Here is a 17,686-nt window from a genome sequence, read left to right as displayed (position 1 = left end):
CTACCGTGCAGCAAAGGGTCATGTAATATACTGACAAAGGAATACAATTCAGAGTGGGAGAAAAGTGGGAGTTAATAGGGTCCAGAGGCTCATTTTTGCCCTGGGTCCCTCAGGCAATTTAATCCGGTGATGGCACTGACAAATGTATTTCATCCTGTTGATGGGGGCATCAGATCTGAAGAAGCTCATAAGGAATTACCAAATGTTCTATTTTGTCATTTAGGTTGGAAGTCTTGTTTATTGATTCTTGGTCATCCAATGGCTCCAGCAGCAAAAATCTACACTTGTTGTTACAAAGTGGGTGAGACCACACCCTGTTACATTTTGCTGTATTTCTTAACATGCTCGTCATTTGTTAATTTAGCCAGTAGAACTTCTATTTGTAGCATTGCTTTCACATACTATCCTTGGCTTTTTTGTGTTTAGCATTGCTTTGTTATAGTTACATCTGGATTTCTGGTTTAATCAAGACAGACAAGTACTGTTAAGTTCAGTTGTTTGTTGATGTTAAGTAGGGAGTTTCCATGCTTCTCTAGAGATAAAAGGGTGAGTCAGTTTTTCTGAGTTAAACCAGATTAAGCCATCTTTGATCTCCTCGTTTTCATTTTTTGAGATACTTGTTTTTGGTCTGAATAAATCACTTTTTTCAGTCATTGAACAAGTCTGAGTCTACCTCCCATCATTTTCCTCTGGCTAAGCTTTCTCACACTTGCACTCAAGATATTTTAAATCGTCGTTAATGAATTAGGGAAATCCATTCACTGTTATAAATGTCATCCTGCAGTCAGCTTTACATTGAAGCAAACCTAATCAAGCCTGCCAGCACGTACAAGGGGCGTAATCAACATCGCAGCGTCGAGGGGCCACTTATGAAGCTTTAGACTTTGAGGCGGATAAAGCTGCTGCTTTTTGCAGAGTCGCTCAGGAAAGGGACATCACTCCTTGTTTCCTGTTTTTTCTCGCCTATACACTTCCAGTCAAATCATCTCCTCTAACCTTTAGGCCACCGCATCCCCACAGAGCTGTTACAGTAGGATCTTTCCCATTTCGTCTGATGTACAATGTCATCCTCGAGGTGTGAGGAAGCAGTTGAGAACACATTGCCGTACACCATGCTGCGTTACCAGTGGGGTGCTTTGCATTAAGGCTAGAATCACAGCGTTCGCTCTTGCTCAGCATGGATCCTGTCCCTACAATGTATGTATGTATATTTCATGAGCGTGTGAGAATATATAGTTCAGTTATCTCGCTGTATTACTTTTTCCTCGACGGAGGGACATGAAACAACAACAGATCTCGGCCATCTGTGAGTCATCGACAGTACCACAATATGCAAGATTTAGTCGATAATTTCCACATCCCTTCTTTTTTGTGTGTTTTTTTTGTTGTTGTGCGGTACGACCAGTGTCCTGATTAGAATGCCAGAAGAGGGCCGGTGGTTTGCTCTTCGCCTCCACATAAATAACTGTGTCATCACTTGCTGAATTAACAAACACGGGTTGAGGGTTAATTTTGTATTGTTGCTCATCTAGCTCTCCTGCCTTTGCTCTCTTTCGCTACTCTGCCTACTTTGCATTCTGAATTCACTGATTAAGTAAACCTGATTAGCTGAGGCGCTGCTACTGCCAAATTCACTCCTTAATTCCAAAGAGGCTCTCTCTCCCTCTCTTTCTCTATCTATTTCCCCATTCCTCGATCTTGTCTTTCAAACAGATGAACGGATGATGAGATTTGACAGGCCCATTTTTGCCAACAAAGAGGTAGTTTCCCCGTTTCCAAGGTTTACACTGACGAAGGCTGACTGCCAAAAAGCAAGATACCTGCAGTAAGACCAATTTGCAATATCACCTGCAACTGCTGCTTGTTTTCCCCCTTCTCAACTCAAATATTACAGCAATCATTTGTGAGGAGTCTTAGAAATGTACTGTAGACGTTTAATATTACTGTCATCCCACTCTGTTTTTCCATCTTTCAGTCTCTGGCTGGTTGTGTAAATGAAGGCCATGCTGGTTGGCTTTGAGTAACATTTAGCAGTACTATCAAATAAAAAATGATTAAGCTCACACAAAAGTAACTTTCCTCCGAGTTGGAAAGTGGGCCAGTTTTAGGCGTCGTCAGCACTTTCTCCCGTTCACTCACTATAAAGCGCAGTATGTTACTAATCAAACAGATGGAATCCCTCAGTGTTTGAATTTCATCTGTGAAAATGGTTTTATTTAAATATTATTTTGATATCGTCATTATAATACAAACTGTTGCAATGTTCCAGTACAGAAGCCTCACACAATACCAAATAAAAGAGAATTATAATTCATCAGAATTTTTGACAGCTCAACAAACAGACAGGACCGCATTGAAATGAAATACATTAGAAGAAACAAATACATCTAGAGTGGGTGAGTGGTGTGGCATATAAAACAGAACAGAAAAAAAAATGGGTGGGTGCTGTTTTCTGAAGGAACTGCTGCTCTTGCCGTCATTGTGAACTGTTCTCCTCTTTGGTAATAGAGACCTTGTTGCTTGAAAGCAATTCGACCTCCATCAAAATCTCAAACTCATAACTCAGTTTTTTTTTTTTTTGACTAAGCTTCATTTTTCGTCCCTCCAATCCCAATATCACATCATTCATTGCTTCTGTCTCTCCTTGATCTATTCAATATGTTGCAAGGACCCACAGTCAAGTGAGTCCCTGAAGAAGGGTGAAAGCTTTATAAAGGAGATGTTTCAAATATATATACCTGTAGATATAATTTTTTTTTTTTTTTTGTCAAATACATTTTACCCAAGTTCATTTTTGAAGAGATGAAAACCCGAATATGAGTACATGACACCATTATTACAAGTACAGAACATCACTGGCCTCTGCCTTTTTAAATGGATTAAAAAAATGTTAACATGCTGATTATTTCATTTACAAGTTGTACAGATCTGTAACTTTTTTACATGAGGGTTGGACAAACTGTCCGTTCAAACGGTGCACACTTTCTTCAAAGTGCCTGGGCAACACTTTCAATCCTGTCGAGATCCAAATCTCGTTCGCAAGATCTCTCAAAATTGAAGTTTTTTTTTTTTTCTGCAAACTAAACATTCAGAATCACATTACATAACATGTAATTTCAAAACACAGCAATTGATTTCCAGTCACAGGAGAGTGGCATATATGTGACAGTGATGTGAAATTAGCTGTCCAAATACACCCTCAAGCTATGTGGAATTTGAGAGATTAGAGAGGGTTGCCCTCTGTTGCCCACACATCTTGTACCCAGGCTGGAAGCTGCTGATCAGTAAACGTCTCTGGTTGGAACCCAAAGCACGACGAGCTCCATCAGCCTATGAACTTCAGCGCTGAATCAACAAGTTTCATATCCATCCACAGTTCTTTGGGAGTGCAGTTCAACTATACAGGGGGGGAATTTTTGCTTTGTCTGCAAAGCGGAATAAAAGCTTAGAAGGAGGTGAGTGTTTTGCTTTTGAAAACACACAGCACACATTTGTTCTGTATGTTAGGTATGAATGTTAGATTATACCATACAACACACAAAGAACTACATAATCATGCTTCATGTTACCTTAAGTTGGTGTAAAGTTTGGGCATCAACTGAGCAAAAAAAAAAACTTTATGTGCTTGAGGGTCAATTCCGAGCAAAACAAAATATTGATCTCATTGCAGGGCAACTGCCGCATTGGGGCAGTATGATACTCATGGTGGATATTGTGTTTTATAGTGTTGAGACATAAATCAACTAGTCTATTATTCATAAATATTTCCATGTGAATTGTAGAATCTGCATTTATGATGGATGGTGCACAGAAGAACTTTTGCAACAAAAGAATCCCATTGATCCTGGAGGTTATACTGCATCACAGTAATGTTCTGAATAGAGGAGCTGTTTCACTAAGAAACCAGAGAACACCTTCGTCTGTGTTTGTGTCAGATTGTCAAAGCGTTTAGTTCATAAATGCTCTGCGTGGATAAAAATCTCTATGATATATCATCTGAAAATAAAGCTAAAAATATATTACTGCGAGATCTAAGATTCCAACTAAACTAACTTGCTTCTCCCAAACATATAATATACATAGTGTTGATGATAAGCAAGTCTGCTCGCTCTGTCACCATCCAGCCACTCAGACATCTATCTGTAAATGCATGAATTACCAAAGTGGGTAAATACTCATTCATCCTTTGTAATAATGAGACATACCAGGGAGGTGTACAGCAACTGAAGCATGCCATTTAAAAATGATGCCGAATGGAACAAGGTGCATGTCAATTAAAATTAATCATCCAATGGTCACATATTACGATTTTGAATGACTCATAAATCGTGACATCCTTTTTATTCCTACTGAAGATGCAATACAAATTAAAATGACAAGGGACAAATTGTTTTTTCACACCAAAGCTAGCACATTGAAATAAAGCTAAATTCAACATACTGTAACACTGAACTCCAAGTGTTGACTCACGTAGTTCAAATAATGTAGTATGTTCCTCTCCTTTAAGCCTTCAGACCAATAAGCATGCACACCTGAATATGTATCACTAACAAGATGTAAAATTATGCACATTAGATCATTTGGATGGCCAATACAGCTTAAAGAAAAATGAAAAATTTAACCTTTTTCACCTGATGGCTAATGTTAACAGTCTAAATTAAAGGACCAGTGTGTAGGATTTAGTGGCATCTAGTGGTGAAGTTGCAGATTGCAACCAACTGAATACCCCTCCCCCTCGACCCCTCCCCTTCCAAGTGTGTAGGAGAACCTACGGTGGCCGCGAAACTTGTGAAAAATGTGAAAGGCCCTCTCTAGAGCCAGTGTTTGGTTTGTCCGTTCTGGGCTACTGTAGAAACATGGCGGCCCCCATGGAAGAGGACCCACTCCCTGTGTAGATATAAAGGGCTCATTCTAAGCTAATGAAAACACAACAATTCCTCTTTTCAGGTGATTATACACTAATTAAAACATACTTATGAATATTATGTTCCATTTCTGCGAAGGTAGTTCCGCTAGATATCACTAAATCTTACACGCTGGTCCTTTAAGATGTACTTTAATTTCTTTTGTTTCTTATCCTTTGAGAGGGCCTATTCACAATGAAGTTCCATGGCCAATATGGTGAGTGTCAGCTATGTATACAGCACATATAGTAAGTCTATGTGTTTCAAATAAAACAGATATACATATATCTAGAATCATTTATATTACACAAATATAGATTCTCCTTTTTTCTTGTTCACTTTTGATCAATGAACACATGAACTGGAACAGCGAAACCATAAGAAAGTCATTCTTCCATGAGAGTTATCCAACAACAGAGTCCATTTTCACATCAGAGCGTTGCACCTCAGGAGGTGTCGAGTCGGCGTCTGTACAAAAGGTAATCCAACTGGTTTAAAGGTGACTGGTGTTTACAGTGGCTAAGAACAATGTGCTGGGTGCAAGAGCAGTAGTGGCTTGGAAATGAGGGCCAACTGTGCTGTCCGCATGGTGGTAGTGGGTGGGGAAGGGGGGGGATAAAACAGGCAATTTTCTTGTTCACCTTGAGAGCAAACAGAGAGAGAGAGAGAGAGAGCGAGATCTGGGTGCAAACCATGTCAGTTCCTCAAATTATAACAAGGCATCCCTCACCAAACCACAAGCCAGAAGGAGGACAGCCAGTCCATAGCTGGATGATATTCTTGTACCTGTGGAGAAAAGAAACAAAGGATTAAAAAAAAAAACATTACATTTTCTGATAACCAACTATATATTTATCTCAGGTGTTCAATAGACAGACCCGCGGAGCTCTAGGAATGTAAGAAATGATACACCTCTCAGCACAGAGATACAAATGTTAGTGCATTTCCCATAGTGAAGTTTGTAATACATACCACTGAATACAGATGGAATGTGGTCTTTGGAAAGGATACTGATATTTCAAAACAAACAAGATGAAATCTGTACTTGCACATTAGCGTCTAGCCAATGACTCTTCATTGTTGCATTTTCTGTCTGCTGTTAAGAACTGCAGCAGCCAATGAAAAAAAAAAACTAGTCTGAGATATCAAGTGTAAGTATTTTTAGTTATACTTTTAGTTAAGGGTTACTGTATTGTTGGGGTTAATATTATTTATGTAGAGTAAACTATTTAAGGAACGGTTAAAACAATTGCAACATTAATATTATTTCTTGGCCACTTGGGGCAGTGCAACAAGCTGAAAATATGACATTGATGTATTATCACCTTAGTTGTTTTTATGGAGAATGTGTTAGCAAACACCCTGTTCACCCACCCAGCAGACACAAAGCAACTTTAGCATTCATTTGAAGTCGTGTTTCTGTCCGTCATGCAAACTGTAGCCTAATAGTCACTCTTTTAGCTCTGGTTTGGTCTCCACCAACTCCTGAGGGAAATATCTGTCTCTTTACCTGCTCAAGTCTCCTCTATGTTCACCAGCTAGTCGCTAATTTTCTTTATCTGCTTTTTGGTTCTGGGCAGGTAGTGTACAGTGGGGTTTTAGCTGAAAAAATCTGCCTGCTGCTGCTGAAAACCAGGTTGAGAGTGAAACAAAACAGTGAAGTTGTAGGCTGTAAAACTAAAACTAGGAGCTGAAAGATGCTAAAGGAGAACTGGAGAGTTGGGAGATAATTCTCTGTGGGTTGGTTACTATGAGTAATTCCTTTCATATTACACATCCATTGTTCATAAAACATGATTAGTGCAACATCAAGGGGAAACACTATGGTAATGGTAAAAAAGAAATTGTTTGTTGATAGACAATGCAGTCTCTGAAAGTCAGACATCCTCACTCCCAACATTCACTTCTTTATTTTCTGCCTCACTACACTAAGGGCACACTACATCCTGCACTGGTACAAGGAATTGGCACTGGACATAAATCTGGCACTGCAGAATCAGAACCATCCTCTATGAATGTAATTACTATTACTAATGTAATTACTCTGCATTCCAAATTTGACACCATATGGTGTCATCAGATTTAGTCCGTAATGCTGCAGTCACCTATAAAGCCGAGGAACACTGCTTGGCTGCAGAGCAGGTTTAAAAGCCTGGATTCAAACACGTAAATGGCAACAGATGTCTTGATTTTTCTTGATTTTTTTTTTGTGTATGTGTGTGAAAGCATCAAATGGTTTTCAATAGTATTTCAAACTGAAAGGGGTCATATTATGCTTTTTGTAATGTTCTGTTTTTATATTATGATGTTGCAAACTTGAGGTTAGCGTATGTAGAAATGCTCCCTGCAAGTCAAAAGTCAGGGCTTCAACCTGATCTGAAAGCTTCATTTGCAACATTTTTTTCTTACTCGCCGACAAGCTGACATCAGATTGTTTGCACGTGCCCATAAATGGCCGTCCATTGTGTAGCCTTTGTTGCTAAGGTTTTTCCATGTGTTGTTCACGTTGTTCACTCTTATATTTTGGATCAGATTTTGGGTTGAACACATACAGATGTATTTGAGAAGTTGACATTTCAAGTAAAGAATGAGAAAAAGTAGTGAAATCCTACAACTATAGTTTGTTTCATTGTTTGTTGACGTTGCCTCCTGAGTAGCTGGAAGTCAGCCGTGGCGCAGCTACTGGGAGCTAACCAATCAAAACAGAGTGGGCTCATTGGGGGGGGCCTTAAAGATACAGGAGCTAAAATGGCCTGTTTCAGATAGAGGCTGAACTGAGGGGCTGCATAAGGGGCTAGTATGAGATAAATAAGGAGTTTTTTGAACTATAAATCATGCAAAGATATTCCAGTAGAGCCAAGGAATATAAAGATAGACCTAGAAATGTGCAGAATATGTCGTCTTTAAGGAGAATTAACCATTCATCACTTAGATTCATTCCTCTTTGTGACTCAGCAAGTTTTGGTGAGAGTGTGAGAGTGGGCCTTTAATATCATGTTTTACACTGTCTTGAAAACGGGTGAGTTTTTTCTTTTTCTCTTAAGGAAAGAGGTATACCGATATGCATATGTAGCCTAAAGACTTTTATTTACATATTCATCTCCTCAAACACAGACATGCAGCTGCTGCTCAAAGCAATTGCAGAGCTGGGATTGGTAGAGTGCTGGAGCATTCAAAAACACTTTAAAGGTCTAAGACTGACACTGTGCTCATGAAGATGTACATATTCTTACATGAATGCCACTATCTTAAACAAACAACCACAGAAAAGTGCAAGTGTAACCCCAACTGCTTTTGAACTGGATTTACATGGGCAGTTAGCATTGCCTTGGCCTGCCAAGCTGCTATCACACAGTAGGCTGCTCTCACACTTTACTGAGCATCTGACATGACTAACAACTGCAAACTAGAACACACCCTCCTCAGCCCACCGTTTGATTCGTTTGGGAACATCAAACCTGAATGGATGAGAGCAAACTAACAGATGACATGTAAACAATTCTATGCAGCAGAATGCTGTGGACAAAAAAAAAAAAAAAAAGTTTACTCTTATTTGGCAGAAACTGCAGAGATGGAGAGAAAGAAATGATCTAAGAAAGAATGAAACAGCAGAAACAGGAGGAATACGAAGTTGTAATCCTATGAAATAAGGCAAGACTTGGGAAATAGAAAATGAAATATTCACTAAATCATATTGACATTTACTAGATTCCTGTGTCAGACCAGGCGATGGTTCTAAGAGGGAAATCGTCCACGGGGACGCTTTGTTCCTTGCAGCCCGGCTCTGGATTGTCTAGGCTGTTGGGGATTGAGGGATGAAGGGAGGAATGGTGTTGGGTAGGGGAGGGGAGGACAGAGATGGAGGGCTTTGACCCTTTATTCCTCCCCACCACATATCATTTGGCTTGAGGTGATCTAGAGAACAGGAGTGCCACAGAGGAGCAGCAATCACTCTGGGCCAAAACATCCTTCACAGAGAATAATTAATCAGCCTCCAGCTAGGAGTCAGAGCAAGACACAGACACAGGGAGAGACAGAACAGGAAAAAAATGTACAGGAGAAACATGCAATAATTCAGTAATATCAAGCTTTTTACAATTATTAAAGATACACAGTTTCACAGAAAAAATGGAAGATAAATGAGGTGCTTCATAATCTCTGCATGAAAGATGTGTCTGTCTCTTTCCTTCTGTTTTTCTGGATAAAACCTCAGAAACACAACACCAAGTAGGTCTTGGGGGCCTCCAAGAATGTGTGAGTCCCTAAGCTGTTGCACAGCTCACCTCTGCCATTCTGAACACCCTGTACTGTTTGAAACATAGCCATGAAGTCATAGATCTCATGTAAAACAAGTTGATTAAGACACCGAGGTAATTACTGAATTTTGGTTCTAATCTACCATGTCAAACTGTCATTTTTGGACAATTAGGCATATTATTAGCCAGGTATGTGCTCTACTAAGTGTTGAGTGTCCTGCTTCAGAACCATGTATTCAGGCTTCAATAGTGTATTAATAGCTCAACAAGCTCTGGCCCTTTAACAGTGTGAACACTGACTGTACTGCACACTTTAGCTATGTTAATTCACTGACTCCCTGTTTGTGTGGATTGCATCAGCCCCCATATGAACTCCTTCTGCACTGCAAAGTCTAAGAATTAGGGTTGATTTCGTCAGATATTTATTTTCCTAAACTGCAGACGAGTAAATGTTATATGTTTTTTCGATCCAAAATTGACATTTATTTCCACTAGTTTATTGAACATAATGAATGTGTAAACTGTACAGGCATTCTACCTGATTTAGTAGAATGTTTTTTTTGTTTTTTTCTTTTACTCATCTCGGAATAAACTGATGCAATATACGTTTCACTTCAAACACACGTCTTTACTATGTACTGTATTCTCTCCAGTGTTTTCTGTTTGAAAGGACAGTAGTCATTTCATGTGTTCATGTTTAAAGGATGAGGCTGAAAATATTCTATATTTCTTGTAATTGTGATCAAATCCCATGGACAGACCAAAACCAGTACATGAGGATTGCCTTATCCATAAACTATACTCAGTGATATAGTTAAAATATTAAAATCAAGTAAAACTCTTTCGATTTGAACCTAAAATTCTAATTTTCCCCTTTTATATTAAAATAATTCACTTCAGTTTGTGTTGCTGGTTGATCTCACCATGGCACCTCTATCAAGAAGTCTTGATAAAAGTAATTACAGAGGGCCCCGTATTTGTATTTGTATCTGTATTTGTTGAGGCAGCAAAATTATTTGTATTTGTATTCGATTAAAGTGGAAAGAGGTTTAAAAATCCTGTTTTTGTGTTTATTACACTTTTAATCTTAGAAAATTAAAGTGTTACAATAAGTGTTCATGAAGTGTTCCCTTGGGAGCACTTCATTTGTGTCAGTAGTTCAGCTTTATCTCTGGGTAACACCCCCAACTCTGGGAGTGATGTCCAAATTAGGAAATGTGCGTCATGTAGCAGGTGGATGTGACTCCCCTCGTTGAGACCTGCTGATAGACGTAACAGTGGAGCAGAGGAGAGACACTGAGATAGTGATGTAACCGACCTGTGCGCTGGTATTTAACATGTTTTTTTTTTCTTCCCGAAAACAAATAACTTTTACATTTTTTTTGTATGAAACAAATATTTGTAAAAAACCCACTATTTGTGCTTTGTTGAATAACGTATTTGTATTCAGGCACACCCATGGTAAATAGCTATTTTAAACTAAGAACAGAACAAAACTGATAACAGAACTAAACTGATCATGCCTCAAATCCTAAAAGGTCCAACTGCAGCAGAGCTGTGAATGGTGAATTTGACTTCCTTTGAAACACTGAAAATATATTTTAACAAAAATTAAATGAAACAAAACAAATCTGAGCATGTTTTCTTGTCAGATAAAACCAAACACAGCAGCATAGCAGAGTCAGGCTGCACAGCTGTCCTTTAACCCAGCATTTCTTTAGTATTAACTCTGACAACTTGACAACAAGATGCGCTTTTAAAATTTGCATAACTAAGTCTGAATTGTACTCCTGATACCTGCAGTGTCTCTAAAACCTGGCGATCAAGCTACTCTTTTCTTACCGAGCAGCAGGGTGATTGTTATTCATGCATTTGTTATTTGCTGTTGTGATGGTTTTTATTCTTTCACTTGGTATTTGCAAAGTCATTTCTCAGTTTGGTTGTCTGAGAATAAACAGCAAAAGAAGGTGCATGTTAGTAGCCACACATATGACCACCACACCATAAGATTAAAAGCTTAATAGCAATAGGCTCCAAAATCTGCTGGATAATATTCCTAAATATGATGTTGATCTCTAAATGCATTGTTTTGTTTGACTTCAAGGATCAATCCTTGAATGTTTGTACCTTTTAAATATTGTCATTCAGTCTGCTGTATGTTATTACTGTTACACACAAACTTAAGAATATTCATCAAACTTCTTTGGCTTAAAAATGCTCTTTAATTTAAGACAGCTCCAAAGGAAGTTGGATCAGAGTCAATCCTAGATGACTGCAGTATTTTCTGTCTGATTATAGAAAATATCATCGGTCACGATGAATAATATATCAGCTGAAGATTAATTAAGAATAGAGTAGTTTTATCCCATTATTTGCATTTGATCATTTGATAGGATGTTACACTACTTGGGGGGCTTTTATCAGGGGTGCAAACAAACAACAGTAATAAATCTGGCATTGATTTTTATTAGCAATCATCTCTCTAAGCATCTTGTCTGCACTTTTCAGTGTGATAAATTCTCCTTAATATGTGATTTCTCAGACATACAATATCAACCAACAGCAGAATGTCTCATAGCAGATTTTTATTTCCATTTCAGCCAAATTATTTCATCCCTGTTTATATATTTATGCATTATTAATGTTCAAGATTGTTGTTAATTTCACATGTTAATTAATCTTAGATAATTATAGATTTCACACAAATAAAATCAACTATGTTGTATTTTATAAATATATTTCAACATTGTAGATGAAACAAAACCAAAGTAATAGATCAGATCTGGGAAGAACATGGCAGCATTGTTGGAATAGAATCTGAAGAAACACAAGCAGTCTGATGGTCATACAGGTTGGAAACAAGCCAACTGTTTAGTCTGATTATCTAAACCACCGGTTCCAAGCAAGGTGTACAGATAACCCCTCATCACAGATTCAACCAACAAATAATATTTCCTTTTCATATTGTTTCAGTTTAATGATCTTTAAAGATCAATGAGGTTAAACTCTCCAACAAAACAAGAACAAGAAAACAAGTTGAGAAAAGTCTGAAATAAGAAATATAATTTTGTATTTAGAAATATTTTATCAAACTGCTTAATCATCTTGCAGATCCCTCAGATGTAACTTGAAGAGTCCCGACCCCACGTTGGGAAGCACTGATCTAAACAGACGTGGGGCTAAAACTGAAACTGAGAGCACCTGAAATGTTGGTAATAATTCCTCATTGCACAGAAAAAAAAAACACAACTCCCCTTTAATTATACTGCAGCAGTCATTTGGAGTCTTTCCTCCAATATAAATCAAATAGTAATTCAGTATGATTTTATGATATTTGCATAACATGCAAGTATTGCCTCAACCTATTAGCATGCATCTGGTGTCATACTGTTTCCATTTGTTTTACTGAAAATATATGTAAGACATTCACGAACAAGTGGAAATAAATCACACACTCTTTCTTTCTCTGTGTGTGTGTGTGTGCGTGTGTGTGTGTGTGTGTGGGGGGTGTGAGTGTGTGTGTGTGCGTGTGTGTGTGTGTGTGTGTGGTTTTTCACTTCAAAACTAACCTTGCCAGCAAGCATACCAAAGGTAAGAGTACCTTCTGTTTGCCAAAGCTATTTTTAGAAAACAACAAAGGAAAAACATTTGTGAATTATTGCTTTTGTGCACTTTATGCATTTTAATTGCTGAGCAAAGGAAAAATACAGCTGAATATATAAAAATCCCTACTTTTTTATCTACCATTACCATCATGTGGACTGTGTTATTTCATGTATTAATCACTGTGGTTAAAAGCATCTCCAGCCACTTCCTGTCATAGTTTGATTGACAACGTCTTCATAAGTCATTTCAGATGAATTCTTTCTTCATTCTTTCGTGGTTATTCAGCTAAAGAAAAAGTGAAAGCCAGGTGGAAGAGACGGATATGATTTGGAGATGTCTGACTTTTCTAGTGTTTCAGGATTTAGGAGTGTGCATGGTGCCACTTTGAGTTTGCATTTTCTCTTTGCACTGTATTTCCATCGCTCTCTCCCTCAGCGAGAGGGACCGCAGATATCTGTAGGTACGATGAGCGAGTGTATCTGTCTGAGCCGGAGACCTTTCCAGGCTTTCTCACTGCACGCTGGGATAGAATAGACCTGTGCTGAATACTCTTCATTTGTCCACTTAACCTAACACAACACTCTCTATTTTGCCAAAATGTTCTGGCTTGGTGAAATGGTGATGTGGAATATCGATTCTAGGCCAGTGAGGCAGGGAGGTGAATCACCACAGCACCTCCACGGGGAGCTCAAACTGGCTTAGTGCCAGTTCGATCTATCCCTGCTGATCCCTGGCTGGCTGGCTGATGGGCTTGCTGACTGTCTCTGTGACTTGCTCGCTTACATGCAACGGTGGCTCCGCTGTAAAATCTCGCCGTCTGATTTGCTCGTCGCCTGATGCGCTCTGTAACTAACTATCTGGCTGCCTGAGTTACGACTGAATTTTTGGCTGACTGACTGCTTAAACACAACTGGGTGTCATTACCTTGCAGCTTGATTGTTTAACTGAGAGTGAGGGTACATGTGATAACAGTCAAGCTCCAAAATTACCATCCACCACATTTGAAAGGATCACAGCAGTTTTGAGTGTTTTAGCACACATTACCATAAGAATTTTCTAAACCGTATCACCTGAACTGACATGAGGAACAAGAAAACTAAGCAGCTGATTAGTGTTAGTTGTGTTTCCAGAATCATAGTTGCATTCTTCTTACAAAAACACTGATTCTATGAAGGTTTCAGCCTGTGTCAACATCCCATTTGTATTTGTTGACACATGAAATTACAGCCAAATTGCTAGTTTACAAAATTTACAGCTAAATGGTTAGCTTTCATCTTTAGCTAGATAGTCAGTTTGCCTTCATTTCATATTTCCTATCAACAGCACGATGGCTATACAGACATTATTTCAAGTTCTTGCTAAGGTTTTAGAGAAGTGACTGTGTCCATGTAGTGCACATTTGCTGTTGTGCAAAATGAAATATTTATAAGAAAATGTTGTTTATAGCTGCATTATTCCATTAAATGGAGATATTTTCTTGTCTTGTCTCTGTCATTTATACTGATTTTGCAAACATTTAGTCTGACATATTTGATATTTTTTACAAAAATGTGTGATTTCAAATAAAAATTGAAAAGGAGTTTGAACAAAGTTTGGCTGCAAAGTATGTGTTTGTACTGACTGGCCCACCAGCAGGCCACCTCTTGTTTAATGTTTTTTAACGGAACATATTCTTTTTTTTATAAAATGTTATAATAAAACTGTATTGATCCAAGGATTGATTGCATTCACAGCTGGCAAGCACAGTGGAAACAACTTTACAGCAGCATCTCAATTGTATAAAAAAGAATGTTGAGAGGACGAGGACAAATGTGATGATTGCTATAACCAAAAAGCAAAAGGAATGAATTCATTGTAGGAACCTCAGTACCAAAACACAGCTGCTACCCTGCTGCACTCACTCAAACACAACAACCTGTAACTTCACTTTATACCGTATAGTTTGAGCTACTTGGAGCATGTAGGTGTTGAACAGAAGAGGTCTTAGGATGGAGCTCTGGGGAATTCCACATATTCTAAAGTACACTGGCCTTGCCTTCATACCATATCAGTAACATGACAACAGCTGAGGGCATGAATAAGCAAAAATAAATAAATTGTAAATGAATTATCTATGACACCTGCCAGTCATAATGTCTTTTGACTTCTTAACTTTCAAAATGTTTTGAGATAAGCTGCAAAACATGGCGATGTACATCTAAAATTCTGTGGCACACTTTGACAACAGCAGTAATATTCAGCAGTAAAAATATACAGTAAGTATGGATTGTATATTTTTTCAAAAGCCAAAATATACAACAACACAAGCATAAACCTACTTTAAATGTAAATGTGCTCCTGTCTCATGTATAGCACTAGAATCTGATTCTCTACACCAACTGAGTTGGACACAAGCTCAACTCTGATGGCAGCTAGAACTTATTCTTGGAAACTCTTTTTTTTCAGTAGGTTATTTTGCAGACATATTGTTTGTAAGAACTGATCATACCAGCTATATAGTTCTACTGTTTGACTCCATATTGGTGCTATCCCTGTGTAGCTTCCCTATAATCCACTGCTACTGTTGCAATCTTATTTGACAAGAGGACATTTAGCCACATCCACCATGAGGCTTCAGCGGTGCTGTTTTTTTCTCCCCACTGTGCACTCACAGACATTAACTAGATTTAAATACACACAGACTAGTGTGATTAAGGAAGAACCCATGGAAGCGTTCACATGTACTTGAAATGACACATTGACATTGCGTGCGACTACTTGAGCAATATGAATGCAGCAATGAACAGCGGTCCTGCTGTTCCTAACCACCTACTGGAGTGATGACTCACTGGTGTTCTTTCCTTAGACATATGCAGTTGAGGTGGTTTAAAAAAAAAAACATAGTGGTTCTTAAAAACAAGGTCAGTGATTTTTTGTTCGGATGAATGCCTATGCAATCAAGCTGAGTCCATATTTGTTTTTCTTTCATGCAGGAACCAGGCTGGCCTCAGGGGTGTGTGTGTGTGTGTGTGTGTGTGTGTGTGGTGGAGGGGGTGGGGGGGGGCAAGTCTGGCTTAGGGGACATTTTTCTTCCTTTTTTTTTTTTTTTTTTGCATTCAGCTACGGTCACCTCTGAGCTTTGAGAGAACAACACTGCCAGGAACGATGGAGGCCGAGCTGTGATCTAACAACAGCTGACACACTGGTGGGGAGTAGCTGTGAACAAACCACTCTGCTGCTGCTGCTGCTGCTGCTGCTGCTGCTGCTGCAGCCACTCCACCAACCACAGTTACATTCTCCCCCATCTGGAAAGTGCCTCATTGTTTACAGATGCAGCAATGCGGAAAAGGAAAATATCTGCACTCTTCCAGGTTTAATTTCATCTCAGCCCATTTACCTATTGTTGCTCATCTGCCTCAAACCTGAGCGCAGCAGTAATAGAACTCTGTCGCCCTCAGCCGTAACACCTCTCTGCCGCTCAGAGAAGGTGGCTAAGGCTGCCTGAGCAGCCACGGAGAGGCATTTATCAGTGTCAGACACACTGCACAGAGGACTCACTGCAACACAGTTGTCAGCATAATTTGGCTGCCTCATAATCTCCGACTCTGCAGCCCTGGGGATTATTCAACTTTTTACCTCTATTCAGTGGCAAGTAATATCTCTGTGTTTTGCTTCAGGGTGCAGAGGACTGTCTGAGCCCAGAGCAGGGCTGACTTTGTGTTTGAACTGTCTGACCAGTGGGGAAATGATTGGCATTCACAGATGAGGAGGAGCGGCACAATTATAACACGGTGTGATAGTCAGAGAAATGAAAAAAAAAAAAAAACGCAAGGAGTTAATGAGAAAGGATTTAAACCGCATGGGTCACCTGAGGGTAAAATGTAGGCCATTAGATAGGAAGCTATACTGCTACAAGTTGAACACAGCAAAAATACAAGACTGATTTCCTTTATCAGTTTGATGGTGCTGAAGTGAAAGAGATAAGAGGAAATGTGAACCTTTCAAAACATATTTCATAGTCATTAATTTAATCATGCAAAAATGAGATTTGATTTAATGAAAATATTAAGACTTATAACTAATTTTGCAAGGTTAAGGTTTTTTTTTTTGTCACTGGCAAAGGCAGAAGTAGCATGATGTCGTTATACTGCTTCAAAACCTCTTCGGGAGGTGGTTGTGTTGGATGGACGGGTGTGAAAAGCGTCTGACTGTGAAACCATAGAATGCTGTTTGATCACCTACCAACAATCTTTAGTGTGTTTCTTTTAACCGTGACAGAAATCTCTCCCTAACCAAGGTAGTTTTAGGGTGATACTTGTCAAAAATTACCAGATGTGCATGAGTACATCTGCAGCTAAATAAGATCTGATGCATTGTAAGCTTGGGCTGTATCTATTTTTGTCTGGACCGGCCACAGACCAGCCCTGTAACCGGGGTTGTCGGTGAATGAGTGATGGACTTACACCACTGAACTGCCGGCCAAGTGTTGGAGTTTCCCCATCGGCTGTTGCTCTTTCCAAAAGTGGAATTGGAGGACAGCAGGGCGACACAGAGTGACTGTGTGTGTCAGCTCTGAGCTCTGATGCTCTCCGCTGCGTTGTTAAATGCAGCGGAGTCGGCTAAACTCCCGTTTAAACAGACACGTACCAGCATCTCTACCGTCTCCTCCTCTACCGTCCGGCGTGATCGACTCTCCAGCTGACAGCGCTGTCAGCAGCCGGCAGGAGAGACGCTCCACGGTGCATTTGGATTTTACACCTGAACTAATATCGGGACATTTTTACATCACAAACAATGAACAACAGCATAAAAAATAGGAGTCCTGCAGGTAAAACATGAGACTCATGTAGCTGTTATATCAATGTAGTGCAGGTACGCTTGATTTGACTGTAACTGTGGTAGTTGTGCAGAGATGAGCCTCCTGAATTTGCACCTGAAACG

The 17,686-nt window shown here is 39.2% G+C and overlaps 1 protein-coding gene and 1 long non-coding RNA gene across 2 annotated transcripts in view; one reads left to right on the top strand and one right to left on the bottom strand.

Moving 5' to 3' along the window:
• LOC122972611 overlaps positions 1-17,686 on the top strand; it is a 28,039-nt gene that overhangs the window by 7,758 nt on the left and 2,595 nt on the right. The window lies entirely within an intron of this gene.
• vstm2a (V-set and transmembrane domain containing 2A) overlaps positions 4,909-17,686 on the bottom strand; it is an 84,665-nt gene continuing 71,887 nt past the window's right edge. The window contains exon 5 of the mRNA XM_044339847.1: positions 4,909-5,690. Coding sequence (XP_044195782.1) covers positions 5,614-5,690 — 77 coding nt within the window. The 3' untranslated portion in view covers positions 4,909-5,613. The remainder of the gene's footprint in view (positions 5,691-17,686) is intronic.

This window comes from Thunnus albacares, chromosome 21, assembly GCF_914725855.1.
Source record: "Thunnus albacares chromosome 21, fThuAlb1.1, whole genome shotgun sequence".
NCBI classification, from domain to species: Eukaryota; Metazoa; Chordata; class Actinopteri; order Scombriformes; family Scombridae; genus Thunnus; species Thunnus albacares.
Note: the sequence above shows the minus strand (reverse complement) of the source record. Positions and strands in the feature narration are given on the sequence as shown.